Source organism: Geotrypetes seraphini, chromosome 1 (genome assembly GCF_902459505.1).
Source record: "Geotrypetes seraphini chromosome 1, aGeoSer1.1, whole genome shotgun sequence".
Classification (NCBI taxonomy): domain Eukaryota; kingdom Metazoa; phylum Chordata; class Amphibia; order Gymnophiona; family Dermophiidae; genus Geotrypetes; species Geotrypetes seraphini.
In genome coordinates, this window is record NC_047084.1 from 475,569,438 (window position 1) to 475,593,335 (window position 23,898).

The following is a 23,898-nucleotide window of genomic DNA, read 5'->3' on the forward strand; positions in this document are numbered from 1 at the left end:
CTTCAATTGCAACCACTTATAACTTTGTTTTTTATTAAGTCCAAATTTATGTTGCAATTGTGAAAACTCCAGCAGCTTACCATCATTAATAACATCATCTAAAGTACGTATTCCTGCTTCAATCCAATCCTTCCAGACAATCATAAAACCGCCTATTTGTATCTTGGAGTTCAGCCATATATTTTGACAAGTAGATTTTTGAATAGTAATAGGAGTTAAGTTGTTTACATACTTTAATGTTGTCCATGTGTCCATTAATATCCTATTGGTTTTCCTTATTCTAGGCATTTTAATGCTAAGCAGATGACGAAGCCTGATAGGAGACATGAGCTGCCACTCCAACCATAACCAATCTGGAAGCTTCTCCATGAGTTCTGGGAGGACCCAATACATACCTTGGCGCAATATATAGGATTGATGAAACCTATAAAAATTTGGAAAATTTACCCCTCCCTCTTCAATTGGTTTTTGTAAAGTCACTAGAGCAATTCTTACAGCTTTACCCAGCCAAATAAATTTACTAAGAATATTATTTAACTTTTTGTAAAAAGACCCCTGAAAAAAAACTGGTATCATTCCCATTTGATAACAAACCACAGGCAATATCATCATTTTGACAGTTTGAACTCTTCCCCACCAAGATAAATGTAAAGGATTCCATTGCTCACATAACTCTGTTACTTTTTGCAATAAACTTTTTTCATTCATTATAATTGTCTCATCAAGCGTGTTTTTTATCCATATACCTAAGTATTTTATTCCTTCTTCTTTCCAAATAAAAGGTAATGAGTCAAATAATCCTTTTGTGCAATGCACATTTAAAGGAAGAACTTCTGATTTAGTCCAATTTATTTTATATCCTGAAAACTTTCCAAATCTTTCAATCAAAACCAATAAATTTGGAATGGTTGTTTCCGGATTCCTCAAATGAAGTAATATATCATCCGCATATGCAGAAACTTTATATTCTTTATCTTTATGCGGTATACCCTGTATCTCCTCCTCTTGTTGAATAGCTAATAATAAGGGTTCAAGCACTATATCAAAAAGTAAAGGAGACAAAGGACATCCCTGTCTAACTCCCCTTTGCAATTTAAAACAATCAGAAAAATTATTATTGATATATAATCTAGCAACAGGAGAGCTATACAGAGTTTTAATCATTTGTATAAATCCCGAACCAATACCAAACCACTCCATGGCCTGATACATAAATGTCCATTCCACACGATCAAAAGCTTTCTCTGCATCTAGAGACACAGAAAAAGCCGGATCTCCAATTTCTTTTGTTAAATATAACATTTGCAATGCCAATCTGGTGTTATTAGAAGAGTGTCTCTGAGCAACAAACCCTGTTTGATGCATACCAACTATGTGAGGAAGAGCTTTTGCCAAACGTGTAGCCAAAAGTTTGGCTAATAATTTACCATCTACATTTATCAATGAAATAGGCCTGTAATTTGAAACCAACATGGGATCTTTATTTGGCTTCGGCAAAACAATAGTTAATGATTCTGCCATAGTGCCTGATATACAACCTTTCTTTAGTTGATTCTGATATAAATTTAATAAATGAGGTAAAAGAGTATTTTGAAATGCTTTATAAAACTCTACCGTAAAACCATCACCACCTGGAGCGGTCCCTACTCTAAGAGATTTCAATGCTGTTTGTAATTCTTGTAAAGATATTGGATTTTCCAAACTTCTTTTTATATGATCAGGAATCTTCGGACCTTCAATATTATTTAAAAACACTATACCATCTTTTTCTTTATTTAAATAAGACTCAGAAGAATACAGGTTTTTATAATAATTTAAAAACTGTTTTAAAATAGGACCAATCTGAAAATGAGTTTCACCTTTTTCATCTTTTATTGCATTCAATTTCATCTTTCTTTTTTTCACTTTAAGATAATTAGCCAATAATCTTCCCGCCTTATTTGAACTACCATAATACAAAGCTTGCTGACACATAATATTTTTTTTAGCCAAATTAGAAGAAATCTCATTATATTTTGCTTTTAATAAAGTTTGCAACGTAGAATTCTCCCACTTATTAATCAATTTTAATTCTAAATCTTTTATTTCGTGTTCCAGTTCCGTAAATTGCTTATTTAATTGTTTTTTAGAATAAGCTGAAAATGATATAATTTGCCCTCTCATCGTTGCTTTAAAAGCATCCCATATTATTTCTGTAGATATTTCCTCTGTAATATTATTTTGAAAATATTCATCCATTTTTAATTGAAATTCTTCACAAAATTTTGGATATGCAAGCAATGCATTATTAAATCTCCATACAGGCCTACCATTATCCGGGTCATTAAAATTTAAAGAAATCCACACTCCTCCATGATCTGATAAAATTATTGGTTCTATAGAGGCTTGTGTAACATCTTGTATTAGCCCATCAGAAACAAGAATATAATCAATTCTAGAAAAAGATTTATGAACATGTGAATAAAACGAAAAATCTCGATCATTAAAATGAAGAATTCTCCATATATCTTTTAAATTGCAAGAATTTATAAAATTATCCAACCCTAAAGATTTTAAAATTTTACTAGGTTTTTTATCCAATAAAGGGTCCACAACAGCATTAAAATCTCCTGCTACTATCAAATTATTAGCAGCCAGTGGTAAAATTATTGGTTGTAGAGTTTTAAAATATTCAATTTGATTCGAATTAGGTACGTACACATTAAATAGCGCCACAGTATTATTGCCCATACTCATGTTCACATGCACCCATCTTCCTAATTTATCTGCTTTCACCATATTAAATCCTGCTGAACATTTTTTATTTATTAAAATTGCTACCCCAGCTTTTTTCCCCACCGCCGGTGCAAAAAAGCAATCTCTCACCCAATTACCAATTAGCTTTTTTGATTCATCTCCATTAAGGTGAGTCTCCTGTATGAAATAGACATCCGCATTTTGTTTTTTTAAATATAGCAATACTTTTTTCCTTTTTATCGGGTGGTTGAGACCATTAACATTTATTGAATAAATTTTTAAAGTCATTATATCAAATCAAAACAATAATCAATAATATTCTTCACATCAATATTATAACCTCTTTTCCCCTTTTTAAAATTATTATTAGAACCCATCCCCTCCCCTATACCCCTTCCCATATTCTTAATCCCCTCCCCCTCCCATCCCTCCCTTAAATTACTTGCCAACTTTGAAACGCACACCTTGACTAGGCAATAGATAAACTCCCCACAAGCTATATTTATAATTTTAAAACCATTAGCCAGATCATTATCATATTAAAATGAATATCATTTTATCACACAAGACTTCTTTATCAAGGATTACCTCTTTTTTTTTTTTTCCTTTCCTTTCCCCCATCTCTCATGAACCCTCCCTTCTCTACTCACTCATTTCCATTAAGATATTATTGAAATACATAAATAATCACACCAAATTTTAAAATTACATTCATCCAAACCACATCCATCTTTCATGTCAGATTACATCACATTCCCTCAAGTTAAATATCACTTTTAAATATTATTAAATATATAATGGAAATCTTTTTTCCTAACTTTTCCTATTCAAAAAGTCAATAAATTCCCCAAAACAACAATTTTTATCCCTTTAACATAACCCTCCTAACATTCCATACCCATTTCCACACTAGCATATTTGCTACCCTTTTAATTTCCACTCCATTCACAACATTCTCTTATATCATATGCTTTATATTATAACATCCAAACTTTCCTACATCCTTCGCTTTTACCAAAACTTCTAATTAATTTTTTTTTTTTTAAATCTCCTCGTATATCCACCATTATTTATATTAAGTTCAGACCAATTTTTATCCCAAACAACAATATTATGACTCTTGTTGCATTAATAGATTTGCAATTTTAAAACTATAGTCCATACATAACAACAAATTTCCTTTTCTTGTAATAAGATGCTATATGTCTCATAAAGTCTCATTTCAAATCTCCTCTTGCTTGCAGATCCATATCAAATTCTATCCTCTCACACTACTGTTTATACATTCTCAGTCTCATCTTTTGATCCACCTTAAATCTCCTTTCCAATTGTTTTGCATAAAGATTTACAATGACCACAATTTCAAACTTGTGGTGCCAATCATAGATCCTTCACATTCTACATATACAAACCCTGTTCCTTTTTTTTTTTTTTTTTGACCATCGTAGCTCTGTCATTTTTATTTTAAGGTCAGGCCAACTATATACCAGAACCATCTTCAAAAAATCCTCTGCTGCATTTAGAGAATTTCCATTACAATGTCTTATTCCATATATCACAGCTGACTTCCCCTTTTATGCAAATGAAAATTGTAAGGCTTACAAAGTCACAGTCTAACTCTCATCTTGCTTGCAGATCCATTCTATTTAATGTCCTCTTGCTTGTAGTTTATATCTTCTCAATACTATTTAGAACTTATTTCCTTCAATCTGTTTTGCACAATCCTCTATCGTTTCTCAGTCTGTCTGTCCAAACAGCAAGTCAGTACAATCCATCTTATTAACCTCTGTCCTTTAAAAGGTCTGTAATATTGCATCTCTTATACTCTTGCAGGCTACATTCCATTTGCCTCATGACAAGATAGAATGTGGAATGTATTTGAAATCCAACTGCAGCCATGCCTTCAGAATCCTATTAACTCTTTTTTTTTCTTTTTTCTTCCTTTAACATAGAAATTTCCAAACAAAAATAAACATTTCAACCAAGAACACAAATACTTCCATCCAAGTCTCTATTAAGTAGCCATTGGTGATTCACACTGCTCCAAAAACTCCTTAAGTTTATCTGCAGTATCAAAATTCAAAGTTTTATTTTTATAAGTGACCCGCATAGTTGCCGGGTATATGAGCCCATATCTAGCTCCCAGACTTCTCAGCTGTGGTCTCAGGTCTAATAGCTGCTTTCTCTTTTGTGCCGTTGCTCTGGCAAAGTCAGGCACTATGTAAATCTTTGAATCCTGACACTTTAAGTTTTTATTATCTTTAGCTAATTTAATTATTTCAGCTACCTGTTGATATCTAAGTAGCTTAAAGATCAGTGGACGTGGTCCTTTTTGGCTGTTTGATAATCTCGTTGGGACCCTGTGTGCACGTTCTATTTCCAATGGAAACTTGTTTTGCTTCGGGAGCACCTTGGGCAAAAAATTAATCAAAAATCCAATCGGATCCGACTTTTCAATTCCCTCCGGGACCCCAAGCACCCTTAAATTGCTCCTTCGTTCCCTATTGGACAAATCTTCCAGCTCCCTTTTAAGTGCTTCAATTTCCTTACTGTGTTCCATGTGCTTTATACTTTCCTCCTCATACTTTTCCACTCTTTTCTCAATTTGATCCACTTTCAATTCCATTGCTTGCAGTTTATTTGATAAACATACCACCTCTTCTTTCACTTCTTTTATATTTTTAGCGCATTCCAATACTATTTCCTTTACCGCCTGTATTTCCTTCATTATGTCTTTATTTTCTACATCCTCCGGCGGCAACGGAACTGACATCGGTGAAGCCGTATCAAGTTTCGATCGCTTCCCGCTTCCTGAGCTGCTCCCCGCCGCCAAATTTTTGTTTTGCTTTCCCGAAGCCATTATCCACCTCTACCTCACTTTTCAGAGTGAAATTTGAATTTTTTCTGGCTATGATCTCTGTCAAATAGCTTGTCTTCACAGAGCAACTCCACTACCCAGCCATTTAGTTCCGCTCCAAAGCCACGCCCGCCGAAATATTCATAATTTTAAGAAAATTTGGGAACCATTGACACGTTATTCCAATGATCAGATTTCATAGCACATTAGTAATAGTTATATTAGAATGGGGAAGGGGATGTATATTATATGGATTTAAGAAATGAAAAAAGGGGAGGGGTATATTTTATGTGATAAGCTGAATTATTTGTAATCACAATTTTTCATGTATTATTTGAAATTTTATGTACAATCAAAACATTTGTAAGAATGAAAAATTTATAAATAAAAAATTAAAAAAAAGAATTTATCTAATCGTGCTTCTTCTCTTATGAATGACGGGAGTCCACTATTAAAGGTAATAAATAGAAATATGACTTTATTATCATAGGCTTTAGCTTATGGCTCTTACATATCTTAATAATACATTTCCTGTGTTCAGATCATGGAGAGCTTTGGATTATTCACTGTGAATAGAGGCCAGTAAAACTTCCTGGGTTTTTTTTTTTTTTTTTTTTCTCTCATGTAGTTTGGAGACCTGCTGTTTGAGGAGGAAGTGGAACAGTGTTCGGATCTATGCCAGAGAGTCTTACATCACTGCAGCAGTGCCATAGACAGCACCCGGAGCCAGGCCTGTGCCACCCTTTACCTCCTCATGAGATTCAGCTTCAGCAGCATCAGTGTAAGATGTCTGGTGTGGCACTGCAGCCACGGTTGCTTTATACCGCAAAAAAACCCCAATAAAGTGATGAGAGGAATATTGGTAGAAATAAATGAAAACAGAAAACAAACCTAAACTTGCCTATAAAATCAAGGACTTTCCCAGGGATGAGGATTGGAGAGCTAGCCTAGTTTTTCCAAAGTTTCTTGTCAAAGACATTTGTTGATGCAACGTACAGTTTAGAGAATGACACGGGGACTGTTTACCGCGGTAAACCATGGTCACCGCAGTAAATCCACAGGAATGGAGACATTTGCAACTGGTTTACTGCAGGAATGGGAACAAGACCTTTCACCGCCCCGTGGGAGCAGTAAAAAGTCTTGCTCCTATGGTAAAAAAATTTGCACCCGTGTCAGACTCGGCATCTCCTCCCCAGTTCCTCTTGCACCTATTTTACCTTCAGGGGCCAGCCATGCCACGATAAAGACAGAAGGGACCCAAAACCAAAGCCTGAGACCAATGTGATTTGAAGAATAAAATTACCAGACAACAAAAGGTAGAAAAAAAATAAATTTATTTCAGATTTGAAATATGTATCCTGTTAGAGCTGGTATTAGATATAATTGGGGACCGTAAAGCCCAGGCTGTGCTTCTTTAGCTTCCAACTGGCTTAGGGCTCTCTCTCTGACTAGGGGGCAGTTGCCCTAGTTGCACTCCCCTAACACTATTCCTGCCATGTGTGACTGAAATATTCTTTTAGCTTGATTTTTCTATGTAGCATTCTGTAGTAATTTGGTTTATTCAGTTTTCACAATAGTGGAGGGGATATTTGTGAAAGGGAGGGGAGACGGGTTTTGTTGATCCTTGCTCTGTATTATTTGTGTTTATAAAATGACAATTGTACAGAATAGTCTCTTTTTATACTTTAATAAAATAAAGGTTTGTGTGGATGGGATCTGACAGTTTGCAGGACGGGGACCGAGCTTGTAGGGATGGGGCAGGGACGGGGGCTGAGCTCATGGGGACAGAGCGGGAACAATGATAATTTTTTTTCCCCATGTCATTCTCTAATACAGTTGTTTCCTGAAATATTCTTGCTGTGGAATAGTATTTTGATTGTAGGTAAGGATTAGGGATTTATTCCTAGAACATGACTTTCAGCACTTTTCCCAATACAAGATAGAAATGTAGGGGTCCTTTTACTGAGGCACGCTAGCCGATTTAGCGTGCGCTAAATGCTAACGTTCAGTATATTCTATGGATGTGTTTGCATTTAGCGCGTGCTAAATCAGCTAGAGCGCCTTGGTAAAAGGGGGGGTAGTCTATCTGGTCATTCTTAAGCTGGTTTAAATGCTGGCCTAGGTTTTTAATAGAGTTGATATTCAAAGAGATTTAACCAGGCAGAAAAGGCTCCGCCGGGCAGGAAAGGCTCCTGCCCAGTTAAATTGCTTGTGTAGGGCTAGTGTTACCAGATATTCGGGGAAACCCAGACATGTCTTGTTTTTAGAGGATTTTCCAATTGCCTGAAGGGATTTCCAAGTCCCAGCAGTTTGTCCATGTTTTCGAATGCCCTGAGATCAGGGCCACGTCTGGATGCCCTCTGCACATGCGCAGACGTCCTGTTAGCTGGTCTGGACACTCATCAAGGTTCAACTTTATTTAATATATTGCAAAATAATTAAATAGCAAAGCAGTTCCTTCAGATTCTTGCCTCAGAGACTAACTCAAGATGTTCATGGATAAGTCAATATTCTAGAATATCTTATACAGTACTTTAAAAAGAGAAATCAGTTGAAATAATCATTTGCTGGTGACATTTCTGTTGAAAACTGCTACATAGTTCCCTTTATGTGCATGCCAAACTTCCAGTTTGCCATGAAGGCCCAGGCTGTATTTCTGTCAAGCTGAACATTGCCTAATCCTTACTGTTTTGGTTTTTTTTCATGAAGAATTTTGCAAGAGTGAAGATGCAGGTGACGATGTCATTGGCATCTCTGGTGGGCAAATCACCAGACTTCAATGAAGAGTACCTCCGTAGATCACTAAGGACTATTTTAGCATATGGTGAGGAAGATGTGGACATGCAGCCAACACTCTTTCCTGCTCAGGTATGTTTGCATAGCCAGATCTAAACAATGTTCTAGGGGTTAGTGTCGGAGAATTTTGCTTGATAAGTGTTATCAAGACTCATATGGTTGGGTTTTCAAGATCTCATAAAACAGAACACACAAAAGGGCACCAATTGTTTTCCTGATATTTATAAATTATGCTAAAGGTTGTAAAGGAAGAAAGAGTACAGAATCCTAACATATTATACTAGGTCACTTCCACATTTATTTCCCTTATGGGCTTAGCTTACCCTGCTTCAGTAGAGCCCAGTTACTCCTGGAGATTCTTGCACATGCCCCAAACTTTTCCAGTGCTCCCTCAAATCTACAGCTAGGAAAGGGGAAAACTCTCTCTCTCTCCAGGACTCCTTCTTTTCACAGAGACTTTTTCTCTTTCATGGGGACCTCTCTCCAATGATTCCCCTCTGTAGCAGATAAACACCTCCCTGCTGAACCCCACCCCCTGACTCAGCAGAGTTACCTTGTTAAGCTCTGGAATTCATTGCCAGAGGTTGTGGTATGAGCAGATAGCGAAGCTGGTTTTAAGAAAGGTTTGTACAATTTCCTGGAGGAAAAGTCCATAGTCTGTTATTGAGAAAAACATGGGGGGAAATCACTGCTTGCCCTGGATTGGTAGCATGGAATGTTATTACTCTTTGGGTTTTTACCAGGTACTAGTGACCTGGATTGGCCACTGTGAGGATGAGTTACTGGGCTTGATGGACCATTGGTCTGACCCAATAAGGCTGTTCTTATGTTAAGGCAGCTCAGCCCTTATGTAATCCGTTCAGTCTTGGGGTGGAATAGTAGCATTAGCAGAAGATAATCCCTTATACTTCTAATTAGATTGTAAGCTCTTCTGAGCAGGGACTGTCTCATGTATGTACCATGTACAGCGCTGCGTGCGCCTGGTGGTGCTATAGAAATAATAAATTGTTGTTGTAGAGATTGAAAACACAATATTGAAGCACCACCCCCTATAAGCAGCAATGCAATTGGAGTACTCAACTTAGAGGGAACAGTGGTGAGAGCCAGTAAATGGTATCAACCCACTCATTAGCTATCACAACTGGCAAGTTTTTGTACTGCGCTACTGGTTGTAACGTGAGATACATGTTAGATCCACGTTAACATCTGCATGGTAAAACCCACACTGCTGTGTTGAGCCTCATCAGAACCCCCTTTTTGATTCTGAAATGAAAGATTATTGTTGTTTGCTTGCTGCTGTTTAATGAAAAGTGGTATGTCATACTGGGGTCCAGTGGCATAGCAATATCTTCCTCTTTATTTTTTCACCTTGGTCCAGATAGATGAGCTGCTGCGCAACTTGAATAGTATCTTGTCAGACACAGTGAAGATGAGGGCATTCCAGGAGGATCCTGAGATGCTCATGGATCTCATGTACAGGTAATCTGTGGAACAAGCAAAACATGCTTGTCAGTTTGGCCGGTGGTTCTTGTTGGGCTCCCTTGTCACTAAATTCCACATGCCGAGTAAAACATCAGCCACTGTCAGTGGCATAATAAGGGGGGGATGGTCCGCCCTGTGTGCCATGTTGGTGGGGGCATTAGCACCCCCAACTTCTTCCCATTCCTCCCCTTGCTACACGGGCACACCCTTCCCTTCCCCCATACCTCCAATTGTTTACCGCCATGAGCAACAACTTTTAACGTGCTCCCCGCGACCACATCGTCTCTCCTGCTGACATCGCTTCCGGATGCCGCAGCGGTGAACAACGAGAGGTACGGGAGAAGGGGGCGTGAGTGCGACAGGAGTGATTGGGGAAGGAGCCGGGGATGGGGGCAGAGTTGAGGGCGGGTGCCATCACACCAGGTGCCTCTCACCGTCACTACACCACGGGCCACTGTGCAGGTATTTTTCCACAGGCTTTCAGAATGGTTGGGTTCAGATGTGACCTTGAAATTTGGGAGCCCTTTTCTTTGGGATCTCTACATAATTGATGTGATTTTAATGAGTACACAGGAAAGGAACCTCTGCCTAGCCATGTCCCCAAGAACAAAAACCCAGATCAGCAGTGTCCAGCTCACTGTTTATTTATTTATGAAATTTATTTCAATATACAGAATATATCAAAAGTGACAACAGTGGCAGTATTGAAATTTAACTAGTACAAATCAATGTTGGCATCCATGAAACTCAGAATGTAATAAGAAAAGGTAGATTAAATTTTTTTGCATTATAAACCAACCAGATACTTTATTCATTTTTTAAACTTACAATAAGTGTATCAACAAGTATAATAATTTAAACTTACATAAAACACTTAATGATCTACAATAATCATATTATAAAGTTTATCACCTTCCCTCCCACCCTTTTCATTTTATGTAATAATAATTTATATCATTTAATAAATACTTTCCAATCTTTCTTCGCATTTATAAGCAACTTTAAGAGTTATCCCCCATTGCAATAATTTGTAAATGGCCCCCACACATCTTGAAATCTTTTAAAATATCCTTTCTGTATAGATATTGTTTTTTCCATTTTATATATATATATATGACACAACGAGTTCCACCAAAAACTATAATTAAGCCTCTTCCAATTTTTCCAATTACTCGTTATTTGTTGTATGGCGACTCCTGTCATAATTAGCAAAAGCTTGTTATTCTTGGATATTTGGCTTTTTTTTTTTTTTTCAAATTCTTTATTCATTTTTCCATCTTACATCAAGAACACAGTATTGCATCATTTAAATCTTGTACACATCACTTGTATTTCTTCGAACATCATCTTAAAATCATAAATTTATACCCTCCCCACCTACCCTTCCCACAAATATATATATATTTTTATATATCTTTATTCATTTTTAATCTTTCAACAAGTGTACATATTAAAACCATACAAATTCTTGAAAACATCATTTGTAAATCAATCAAGAAAAACAACAATTGTATATATATATAAACATAAAAACCACCTCCTCCCCATTATTATTATTAATAATCACAATAGCTTAAGAACCCTTCCCCCTCTCTACTATTCACAGTGCATATTTCAATAGAGTAATCAAAAATATCATATAAATATTATATTATTATCTATTAATCAAACCATTAATATAACTTTATACCCTCCCCCCTCCCCCCTATGTATGAGAGTAATTTCAGTGGATAATGGTGTCTAATCATTGCAATAATTTGTCAATGGCCCCCAAATCTTTTTAAAATTTTTATAATTCCCTCTTTGTATGGCAATTGTTCTTACCTTTTTGTAAATGTGACAAAGCGAATTCCACCAGAAGGTATAGTTAAGTCTACTGTAATTTTTCCAATTACTGGTAATATGTTATATGGCGACTCCTGTCATGATCAATAAAATTTATTATTGCATGATGGAATTTGATTTTTTGTTCTCATTGACATACCGAATATTATTGTATCATATGATAATGCTACATGGTTTTCTAATAAACAATTAATTTGAGACCAAATTGATTTCCAAAATGCCATGATACAGGGACAATAGAATATTAAATGATCTAAAGTCCCTGCTTCCAGATTACAGTGCCAGCATCTATTAGACTTAGAGCTATCTAACTTTTGTAATCTAACTGGGGTCCAAAATGTTCTATGCAAAAGAAAAAAACAAGTTTGTCTCATAGATGCAGACATCGAAGATCTCATTCTCCAAGACCAAATTCGTGGCCATTGAGACGCAATAATTTGGTGCTTTATCTCAATATTCCAAATGTCCCTAAGTCCATTATTAGGTTTTTTATTTATAAATCCGTTTATCAGTTTATACCACTGCGCGGCCTGGTGACCCAAGAAGTCCACCTGAAAGCATAAAAACTCTGGAGTCTTCACCGTAGGAAATTTGGCTTTTAGCCCTCATTGACATGCCAAATAAAACAGTATCATACGCAACTGGGTTTTCCAACAAACAATTTATTTGACCCCATATTGATTTCCAAAAGGCCAAGATTAATGGACAATAAAATAATAAATGATCAAGAGTCCCTATTTCAAGATTACAGTGCCAACATCTATTAGACTTAGCGCTATCTAACTTTTGTAAACGAACAGGGGTCCAAAAAGCTCTATGTAAAAGAAAAAACCACGTTTGTCTCATAGATGCCAACATTGTACAAGTCCAAATTTGTGACCATTGAGATGCAGAAATTTGATGCTCAATCTCAATACTCCAAATGTCCCAAAGACCAGTTTTTGGTTTTTTATTCATGAATCCAGATATCAATTTGTACCACTGCGCGGCCTGAAAGCATAAGAATTCTAAACTATACTGATTATTTAAAGTCTTCCATTCAGGGAACCCCGCCTGAATGGCCTGCTTCAGTTGCAACCATCTAAAGCTTTGTGATTTATTAAGTCCAAATTTATGTTGCAACTGTGAAAAATCAAGCAGCTTACCATTAGATATAACATCGTCTATAATTTCCATGACCAACCAGATACTTAATAAACTTGGATAAACTTGGAAACTAGTTAACAGAAGAGAGAGAGGTAACTGAGAGAGACTCCAAGAAGCATGCTGCTCTTTTACTTTGGATGCCATTATAGTCTTCTGCTCTGCCACCAAGATTATTGTCTTTCATATGAGGCCAGTGCTGTAATTTCTTTATACTAATCCATGCTTTTACATGGGGAGCAAAGTTCACAGGAGCCTCTAAACACATTCTATATCATAGACATTGCCAGTGACTTAGCATATTTAACAATATTTTGTATGTCTCTAAAATCATCTAAAATAGTATTTCAGGGTTTCGAGTCAACAGAACACTATTGGAAATAATTTTGCAGATTAATGCCCAAATTTGCCCCCCTCCGTCTCCTCTAGAATTTTGTGTTAATTGATATTCCCATACAACATGTAGGGCTTCATAACGCAAGTTCCATTGTTGTTCTGGCTGCTGAACTAGAGAAAGAGATATTCAGCTGGCAGGGCTTTGTTTATAAATGTTTATCTTTTTTTTTTTTTTTTTTAACTTTTTATTTATAGAATTTTCATTCTTTCAATACATGAATCACATATTATAAAATGTATAATAAAATAAATATGTATGTACAAATTCATATCATAGATATTCATCCCTTTCCCCTATTAATTGTTTTTCCATTTTTCTTTCATATTAATATCTATATTTCCCACCCTAACCCTATATTACTATTATCAATGTGTTAAGATATCTGATCTCTAGAATAATTAGTCAATGGATCCCATATTTTCTTAAAATTTTTAATATTTCCTTGTTGTAAAGCCAAAATTTTCTCCATTTTGTAAATGTGACATACCGAGTTCCACCAGAATGTATAATTTAGTTTGGTAAAATCTTTCCAATTTTGTGTGATTTGCTGCATGGCAACTCCTGTCAATATTAAAAGTAATTTATTATTATTTGCTGATATTGGACTCTGTGTTCTCATTGCAGTACCGAATAATATGGTATCATATGAGAGTCCTACGTGATTTTCTAGTAATATATTTATTTGGGGCCAAATTAAATTCCAAAAAGCTTTTATACAGGGACAAAAAAAAATTAAATGATCCAATGTCCCTACTTCTATTTTACAATGCCAACATCTATTAGATCTAGTATTATCTATCTTTTGCAAGCGCGTCGGTTATAAATGTTTATCAATACAACTAATATACTACTATATCCTAAAGCAAAAAAAAGAAAATAATTTGTTTGTTGGAAAATCATGTGGCATTGTCTTATTGTCAAATTTGAAAATGAATAAAGAAGGAAAAAAAGAAAATAAATAGAAATTTTTTTTCTACCTTTTGTTGTCTGGTTTCTGCTTTCCTCATCTTCTCCTCATTCAATTCCTTCCATCTGCTGTCTGCCTTCTCTCTGCCTCTTCCATATGCTCTGTTACTGTGCCTCTTCCTTCCATCTCTCCCTCACCCCCCCACCCCATTGGTTTGGCACCCATCTTCTTCCCTCCACTCCTCCCTATAGTCTTCTCCCCGCTCCTCTTCCCCAATTCCCTTCAGCGTCTTCCCACTCCTCTTCCCCAGTTCTCTTCAGCAGTGTCTTCTCCCCACTCCTCTTCCCCAGTTCTCTTCAGTAGCGTCTTCTCCCCACTCCTCTTCCCCAGTTCCTTTCAGCAGCGTCTTCTCCCCTCTCTCTTTTCCCCAGTTCCCTGCAGCAGCGTCTTCTCCCATCTATCTCTTTTCCCCAGTTCCCTTCAGCGTCTTCTCCCCACTCTCTCTTCCCCATTTTTCTTCCCCTATTCCTCTCTACCACCCCCCTCCCTCCCTCTTTCCACCCCCCTTCAGTACCCTTCACGTGGTCCAGCAGCCCCCTCCCTCCTGCCGTATGTCTAAGCATCTCCCTCCCTCCCTCTCTTCCCCTTACCTTCGTGATGATTTCTAATTTTCTTTCTACAAGCAGCCAGAGCCTTGAAGTCTCGTGTGCCTGCCGGAAAGTTTTCCTCTGACGCAACTTCCTGTTTCCAGTTGCGTCAGAGGAGAATTTACTGGCAGCCACATGAGACTTCAAGGCTCCGGCTGCTTGTAGAAAGACAATTAGAAATCGCCACAAAGGTAAGGGGGAGGGAGGGAGATACCTGGATGGACGGTGGCGGCAATCAGATGGAGGTGATCATTAGTAAGGAGGGAGGGGGCTGCTGGACTGCACGATCGGTGACTGCGCATGTTCCCTCCCTTAAGTACGGAGACAAGGCCATTCACTGCTCCATCGGGCGGTGAATGGCTTTGTCCCCGTACCTGCGGCGACCTTTTTTTTTTTTTTTTGCCACCATTTCAGCAGATTATCCACAGGTAGCCATGGGTAACAGCCATCATGTCATTCTCTATTACAGATCATTACAGAAGGTTTGTATTTCTTCTGCTGTTAAGTACTACAAAACAGACAACATAAAGCTTATAGAGAAAATATCTTTCACTTTCCATTTGTGACTAGGATCGCCAAAGGCTATCAAACATCCCCTGATCTGAGGCTGACCTGGCTACAGAACATGGCAGAGAAGCACAACAAGAGGAAGAGCTACACTGAGGCAGCCATGTGCCTGGTGCATGCTGCCGCCCTGGTGGCAGAGTATCTGAGTATGCTAGAGGACCATTTCTACCTGCCTGTGGGTAGTGTCACTTTCCAGGTAAGCAGACTGCTCAGAACTCTAGGAATGTAGTGAGGCTGAGGGATTCTGATTGGCAATTTTCCCTCCTTCCAGGAGCAAACCCTGCAGGATCATTGTACTATGTCATATTCTCAACAGCCACCACCTTCCATTTGTAGTTCATTGCCAGGCCTGTTAGCATGCATCTCTAACTGCACGAGTGACCTCTTGGTTTCACTAGTTTATCTATAATTATACCATGCAAAGAAAACAGCTTGAGTCATAGACTCCTATTTCTAATACATTCAGTTTTACAGGAAAGTGAGAGAAACCTATGGAGTTGCTTTGTGTTTTCTTGGATATGTGAAGAAGCAAATGTGCTAATGCCTGAGTTCTGGGCATGATTGAAATCATAGGGTAGTTATAAGTAGGTGTAAGCCTGGGGACACTATGCTGCCTTTTTTAGTCAGGCTATAAGGGCATGTACGCCTGAAAAGGATGTGGGCCACTAAAGCAGTGCTTGCCTTGGGTACCATTTTGTTCACCTATGAAATATTGGAGACGGTTTTAGGAGGTTTATGTGCTCTTTATAATTGTGAAAACAGGAGGGTAAATATTCAACCAGTGACAAGTTTTTTGGCTGCCACCTTTGTAATCCCTGAATATTCAATGCTGAGCCATGTCTGGTACCAGCACTGAATATCCAAGTTTATGTGACCCTCTAGCCTTTCTCCAGTTAAGTGGGATATCCATGCCCAATCTCTTCCACCACCAACCGACACCCCCCGAACCCCCTTTGACAGTGGGAGAGATGTCCACACTCTTCCGCCGCCATGCAACAACCCCCGTCCTCTCTCCTTTACCTTACTTTCAGATGGCTGGCCGGAAGGATGCCTACTTCCTCCAGCCAGCTGGCCCGCCTCTTCAAAATGGCAAGCCTTCCCCTCCCTGGTGCATCTTGGAATGCATCGGGGGAGGGGCCTGAGGCTCTGATTGGCCCAGGTTGTTTAAGGCCCCTCCAATGGGTGGGGCCTTATGTGTCTGGGCCAACCAGAGGCATCATGTATCCAGGGAGGGACCTAAGGCTCTGATTGGCCCAAGTTGTTTAAGGCCCCTCCTATGGGTGGGGCCTTATGCATCTGGCCCAATCAGAACATTAGGCTTCTCCCTGGATGCAGGATACATGCATTTGGGAAGGAACCTAAGGCTTTGATTGGCCCAGATACATAAGGCTTCACCCATAGGAGGGGCCTTAAACAACCTGGGCCAATCAGAGCCAGGATTATTCTATATTTGATATACCGACCATCAGCGAGTATCTGATCGGTATACAGAGTAAAATTACAATATTAAAATTAAAATATAGTTCTAAGAAAAAAAAAAAAGGTCATTAACTAAGTATTTACATAATTAACGGACAAGACAGACTGGTTTGATAAATAAGGAAGTGGGGTTAGGGTGGGAGAATAAAATACATCAAAGTAAAAAAATATATATTAAAAGGAAGGTGAAAAGGGGAGGAAAGGAAACAAAAGGATGGGCACATGCAAATTTAGCAAATCTTTGCTACTCTCTGCCAATCTCATTTGCATGAGCATTTTTTGGATAATGGCTCATTTTTAAAAAATCACTACTATGACGGCTGCGACAGCGGCCCATCGATTTTTAATGCAACTTTTATTTTATTTTTTTTTTTTAATCTTTATTCATTTTTCATCCTTCAACAAGTGTAAAATTATTAAACAATTGACATTGAATGCACGACTTGAAATACTATCATTTATAATGTTAGTACATAAAATTTAATCCCTCCTCTCCCATCCCTTCAAACTCATGTTCAATCAAATATATCACATAAAAATTATTTCCTTTTAAACTAAACAATTAATAAAATTCAAATACCTCCCTCCCTCATTCACAATTGTACTTATAAAGTAGAATAGTATCTATTCATTACAATATTTAGTTAATGGCCCCCATATCTTTTTAAATTTATTATAACTCCCCTTTTGTATAGCTATTGTTCTCTCCATTTTATAAATATGACATAACGAATTCCACCAGAAATTAAAATATAGTTTGTTCCAATTTTTCCAATTAGTTGTGATCTGTTGTATGGCGACTCCTGTCATTATCAATAAAAGCTTATTATTATTTGATGATATTTGGCTCTTTGTTCTCATTGATATACCAAATAAAATCATATCATATGATAATGCTATATGATTCTCTAATAAACAATTAATTTGGGACCAAATTGATTTCCAAAAGACCATGATAAAGGGACAATAGAATAATAAATGATCTAAAGTCCCAGCTTTAAGATTACAATGCAAGCATCTATTAGACGTAGAGCTATCTAACTTCTATAACCTAACTGGGGTCCAAAATGCTCTATGTAATAAAGAGAACCAAGTTTGTCTCATAGATGTGGACACTGTCCTCCAAGACCAAATTCGTGGCCATTGAGACGCATTAATTTGATGTTTGATCTCAATGCTCCAAATGTCCCTAAGTCCAGTTTTACTTTTTTTATTTACAAACCCGCTTATCAGTTTATACCACTGTGCAGTCTGGTGTCCCAAGAAGTCCACCTGAAAGCATAAAAATTCGAAACTATATTGCGTATTAAGATTCTTCCATTCAGGAAACCCTGCCTGAATGGCTTGCTTCAGTTGGAACCATCTAAAGCAGGGGTGTCCAACCTGCGGCCCAGTGAAGTATTTTGTGCAGCCCCGGTCGAGGGCAATGCAGTGTTTTCCTCTGCTGCCCCCAGGTGTTTACTGTCTTGCCGGCTCCCTCCTCTGTCTTGCTGCAGCGTTTGCGCATTTGTGTGGCCCCAGAAACATTTTTTTCTACCAATGCGGCCCAGGGAAGCCAAAAGGTTGGACACCCCTGATCTAAAGCTTTTTAATTTATTAAGACCAAATTTATGTTGCAACTGTGAAAATTCAAGCAGTTTACCATTTGAAATAACATCATCTAAAATCTGTATACCTGCTTTCATCCAATGCTTCTAGATGACCTTAAATCCGTCAATTTGAATCTTGGAGTTTAACCATATAGTTTGATTTGTCGAATTATAAATTGGAATAGGTGTTAAATTGCTGTCATATCGCAAAGTTTTCCATGTATCCATAAATATTCTGTTTTCTTTATACAATCTAGGCATTTTAATGCTGAGAACATGACATAAACGTAAGGGGAACATGAGTCGCCATTCCAACCACAACCAGTCTGGGGTATTATCAATGAGCTCTGGGATGACCCAATACATACCCTGACGCAAAATATATGCTTGATGATACCTATAGAAATTGGGAAAATTTACCCCACCCTCCGCAATTGGTTTTTGTAAAGATACTAAAGCAATTCTAGGAGTTTTGCCCAGCCAAACAAATTTTGTAAGAATACTATTTAATTTTTTATAAAAGGACCCCTTAAAAAAACTGGTAACATTGATAACAAACCACAGGCAATATCATAATTTTAATAGTCTGAACTCTCCCCCACCAAGACAGATGTAGTGGATACCATTGCTCGCACATTTCTGTTACCTTCTGCAATAAAGATTTTTCATTCTCTTTCATTGTGTCTTCCAGCATATTTTTTATCCAAATTCCTAAGTATTTTAATCCACCTTCCTTCCAAACAAAAGAAAATGAATCAAACAAGACTTTTGTACAATACACGTTTAGTGGAAGAGTTTCAGATTTACTCCAATTTATCTTTTACCCTGAAAATTTTCCATATTTCTCAATCAATTCAAGCAAGCATGGAATGGTTTTTGCTGAATTTCTCAAATGAAGCAAAATATCGCCTGCAAATGCAGAGACTTTGTATTCCCGATCTGAATAAGGAATACCCTGTATCTCCTTTACTTGCTGAATAGCTAATAGCAAGGGTTCCAAAACAATATCAAAAAGCAAAGTAGATAGAGGGACAACTTTGTCTAACCTCCCTCCACAAATTAAAGCGTTCTGAAAAGTTATTATTAACATACAATTTTGCAACAGGAGAGCTATACAATGTTTGAATCATTTGTATAAATCTTGAACCTATTCCAAACCATTCCATAGCTTGATACTTGAAGGTCCATTCCATCCGATCAAAGGCTTTCTCTGCATCCAAGGACACAGAAAAAGCCGAATCTTTCATGGCTTTTATTAAATTTAACATATGAAAAGCCAATCTTGTGTTATTAGATGAATGTCTCTTAGCAACGAATCCAGTTTGGTGCATATCAATAATAAAAGGGAGAGTCTTGGTCAAACGTAAAGCCAATGTCTTAGCCAAAAGTTTTCCATCTACATTGATTAATAATATAGGCCTGTAATTTGAAACCAATGGGGGATCTTTGTTTGACTTTGGCAAAACTATAGTCAATGATTCTGCCATAGTACCTGTAATGCAACCTTTATTTAGTTGCGACTGATATAATTTAATAAATGAGGTAATAGGGTAACTTGAAATGATTTATAAAATTCTACCGTGAAACCATCACCACCTGGAGCGGATCCAACTCTAAGAGATTTCAATGCTGTTTCTAATTCTTTTAATGATATAGGCTCCTCTAAACTTTTTTTTTATATGCTCAGGAATTTTCGGCCCCTCAATTAGATTCAAAAAGTTTAAACCATCTTTTTCTCTTATTTTCATGAGGCTCAGAAGAATATAGGTCTTTATAAAAATTTAGAAATTAACTTAAAATATTTTCAGTTTGAGTATGTGTCTCTCCTTTCTCATCCTTAATTGCAATAATTTTTGTTCTTCTTTTCTTCGCTTTAAGATAATTTGCCAATAATCTTCCTGCCTTATTTGAGCTTCCATAATACAAAGTTTGTTGGGAAAACAATCATTCCTTACTAATTTTTTGTTTTTGAATTCTTTATTCATTTTTGCATAGTACAACAAGTGTAGTAGATAAAATCATATGAACTTATAAATACACACTTGATTAACTAACTCTCATATAACACTTTAAGTACAACATTTCATTACAAATTTATATTCTATAATATTTTTAATATTATGTAATTCACCTAATATTTAAACTATTCTTATTAAATAGAAAATCCTCCCATCCCGTCCCCTCCCATCACAGTATTACATACAAGATCCATTACAATGAAACTATTGATATATTCATATATTAAAAAATAAAACCCACCCAATTCCCCTCTAATCAAATATCTTACCTTAGGAAAAATTTATCATTCATTACAAAAATCTGTTAATGGTCCTCAAATCTTCTGAAATTCCTTACAAATTTTGATGATATCTCATTATGAAACCAATCATTTATTTTACAAAATCATATATGATCTTTTAAAATAACATATATACTCATTTAAAAATCATATAATAAAAAACCTCATTTAATCAATTTAATGAAAGTATACCTAAATTAATATATTTTTAAAACCGTATCTTTTTAATCAAAGCCTTCAGAATTTCAATAAAATTTTGTGCATCTAATATACCTTACTATCATTTCCAAAACTAATGAGGAATACTTGTAATCAAGCTTTAAAATCTATTTTTATTCTTAATATAAGGATATCTCAACATAAAAATAAGTACAGCAAAAAGGGGAAAAACCTATTTTAAGCCATTACATAGTAGAGAACTCTGCAGAGATGAAAAATCTCATTTCCAATAAGCTCTAATGGGCTCTAAGGAAAAAGATGCTATGAGTATGGGAATCCCCCACATGTATAGCACTTTACTCTAGAAAACTCTTCTGGCTTATTTATCCTGTTTGTCTTGATTAACAAGAAGAGAAACTACTAAAGGCATCCAAAAACTTACTATTACTATTACCATTGCACTGAAAAGTAATACAATACAATATCTTGTCAAAAAATCAATAACTACAATTCACAAAAATACAAGGAAACCAAATTAGAATCAGCCCATTGTGTTAAGAAGAGTTACTTAGCTGGATTCAAAACCTTTTCACTCCCTTTCCTTTCAAACCACTCACCTTCGTTGCCTTTTCAGGGCTAAAAATGCCTTTTCCAAATCCTTTTATGCATTGTCATCCAGCTCCCTGCATTTAATCTCTTTTGCATCAATTTTCTTTTTTTTAAATTCTTTATTCATTTTATAACTTACATCAAATGCACAGTAAATATCAAACAATTATAATACATAGAAACATAGAAGATGACGGCAGAAAAGGGCTACAGCCCATCAAGTCTGCCCACTCTGCTTACCCACCCCCTGTCTATGCCCTAATGACCCAAAATCTTCAATATCATACACCAATAAGATTTAACCCCCACCCCCTCCCAAATTCATATATAACTAATATATACCACCTGAAAATAATATCTTATGACATTCATATATATATTCTTAATGGAAAACCAAGAACCCCCCCCACCCCAAATCCACATGTGTATTAAAATTGGGAAAAGTACAGCAATTTTCTCTTTGTGAGCTGACATTGACTTCTGTTACTCGTCTTCCTCACATTTTTACGGCACAGTATATCACTAAATAATTCTTACTATACTTATGAAAGGCTGCCCTTTTTGTTTGGCTTTTTCCAATTACTGGGAGCTCAGATTCATCCTCTGATAAGAATCGTCATCTTTTAAATAATTCATTGCGTAAATTATTCACTTGTATCCACAAACTGTTGCCGCATATCAACTAACAGTTTTAAGTATCTAGACCCCATCTTCAGGCCATTGGTGTAAGTGACGTAGCCATGTCGGCAGAGCATAGCCTCGTCCCCCTAAAGTGATCTGATGCAGAACGATGTATGATCACAAGGATCGAACCCATGGATACCATTAGTTCTTCCCGGGTTCAACCAATATCCAGATCAGATTTTACTTTTTTCAGCCAATCCAAGGTAACGATAGGGATCCCGCGGGCCAAGGCACAGAGAAGTTTCACAGTGCGGCGCACACGATCAGTGACCAGGTGTGTGCACTCATACACTGATTCTGCCAGTTCCCCTCCAAGTTTGCATACCACCTGTTCCCCGTCCTCATCAATCACCCCTGTGAACATCACCTTAGGTACTGCCGGGTCTCTGTTAGCTGCAGGGCTGTTGCTGATGCCAAGTGCGCGGCAGGTGTGACGGGGGGTGCTCCCCTCTTGGGGGGTTACAGCTTCTGAGTCCTCATCTTTGTCTTCAGAGGAAGAAACTGTGCTCTGCTTTTGAAACCCCCCGTCCACCCATCAATGACTCCTGGGAAGAGGTGTTGAGATCTTGATCTTGTTTCTCGCTACTCAACATGTTTGTCAAAGTGATACTGTAACATGGAATCCGATGTAAACATTCCAATGCTCCCTGCATCCATTGAATAAAACAGTTTGGAATAATTTGAATCCATAGCATTCTCATCCGATTTACCTTGGGCTATTAGAAAAGTGAAAGTTTATATTTAAATACCATGAAATATCCTTTAAACTTGACTTTAAAATAGCAAACTCCAGAAGAAAAATTTAACATAGTAAATCTGTAATCAAACTTCCTTTGGCTGTAAAAAATCTTGCAATTTTCCTGGATCGTCAAAAGTAAATTATTTATTTTCAATCGGGATCTTCATAATTGCAGGGTATAGAAGCCCGTATTTGGCCCCCAAGGCTCATATTTGTGGCCCGAGATCTAAAAATCTTTTCTTCCTATTTGCCGTGTTTTTAGCAAAATCGGGCACTATATGAATACGGGCATCTTGGCTTTTTAAATTCTTGTTTTGCTTTGCCAATTGAAAAATTTCTATCACCTGCTGATGCCTTAATAATTTAAATATTAATGGCCGTGGACCTGTTTGCCTATCTGACCTTCTTGCAGGTATTCTGTGCGCCCTCTCGATCTCTAGAGGGAACTTTGTCTTAAGAGGCAACACTTTAGGTATAAAATTCTCCAGGAAGGAAATAGGATTACCTTTCTCCACCCCTTCCGGTAGACCTGGTATTCTCAAATTACTCCTCCTCTCACGATTTGAGCAGTCCTCCAGCTCCCGGGTAAACGCCTCTATTTTTATCTGATCTTGTTTAGTTTGTGAAAGTTCTATTTCCGTTACTTCCATTTTTTTTCTCCAGCTGACTTGTTTTTATTTCCATCAGTTCCATTCTTTCATTTAGATTAGCAACTTCATCTGTCAGATTGTTTAATTTTTTAGCATTTGCCAACACAATTTCTTTAATTTCCTTCAATTCTTTCATAACTTCGCTGTCAGCTCCTTTTGGTAATGGTGTCTTCAGAGGAGTTTCCGGCTCTGGCTTCAATCTCTTTACACTACCGGTGTTTCCAAACGTTGACTCATTTTTTGTTTGTTTTCCCCAAAGCCATTCTTGTCTTTTTCCATTTTCCAACCAAAATAAACAAATTATAAGCGACTT

The 23,898-nt window shown here is 37.0% G+C and overlaps 1 protein-coding gene across 5 annotated transcripts in view; it reads left to right on the forward strand.

The window, feature by feature from the left end:
• Positions 1-23,898, forward strand: part of DOCK8 (dedicator of cytokinesis 8) — a 414,444-nt gene that overhangs the window by 306,934 nt on the left and 83,612 nt on the right. For all 5 annotated transcript variants that reach the window (XM_033924987.1, XM_033924968.1, XM_033924979.1 and 2 more), the window contains 4 exons: positions 6,222-6,374; positions 8,303-8,461; positions 9,768-9,868; positions 15,381-15,573. In XM_033924987.1, coding sequence (XP_033780878.1) covers positions 6,222-6,374; positions 8,303-8,461; positions 9,768-9,868; positions 15,381-15,573 — 606 coding nt within the window. The remainder of the gene's footprint in view (positions 1-6,221; positions 6,375-8,302; positions 8,462-9,767; positions 9,869-15,380; positions 15,574-23,898) is intronic.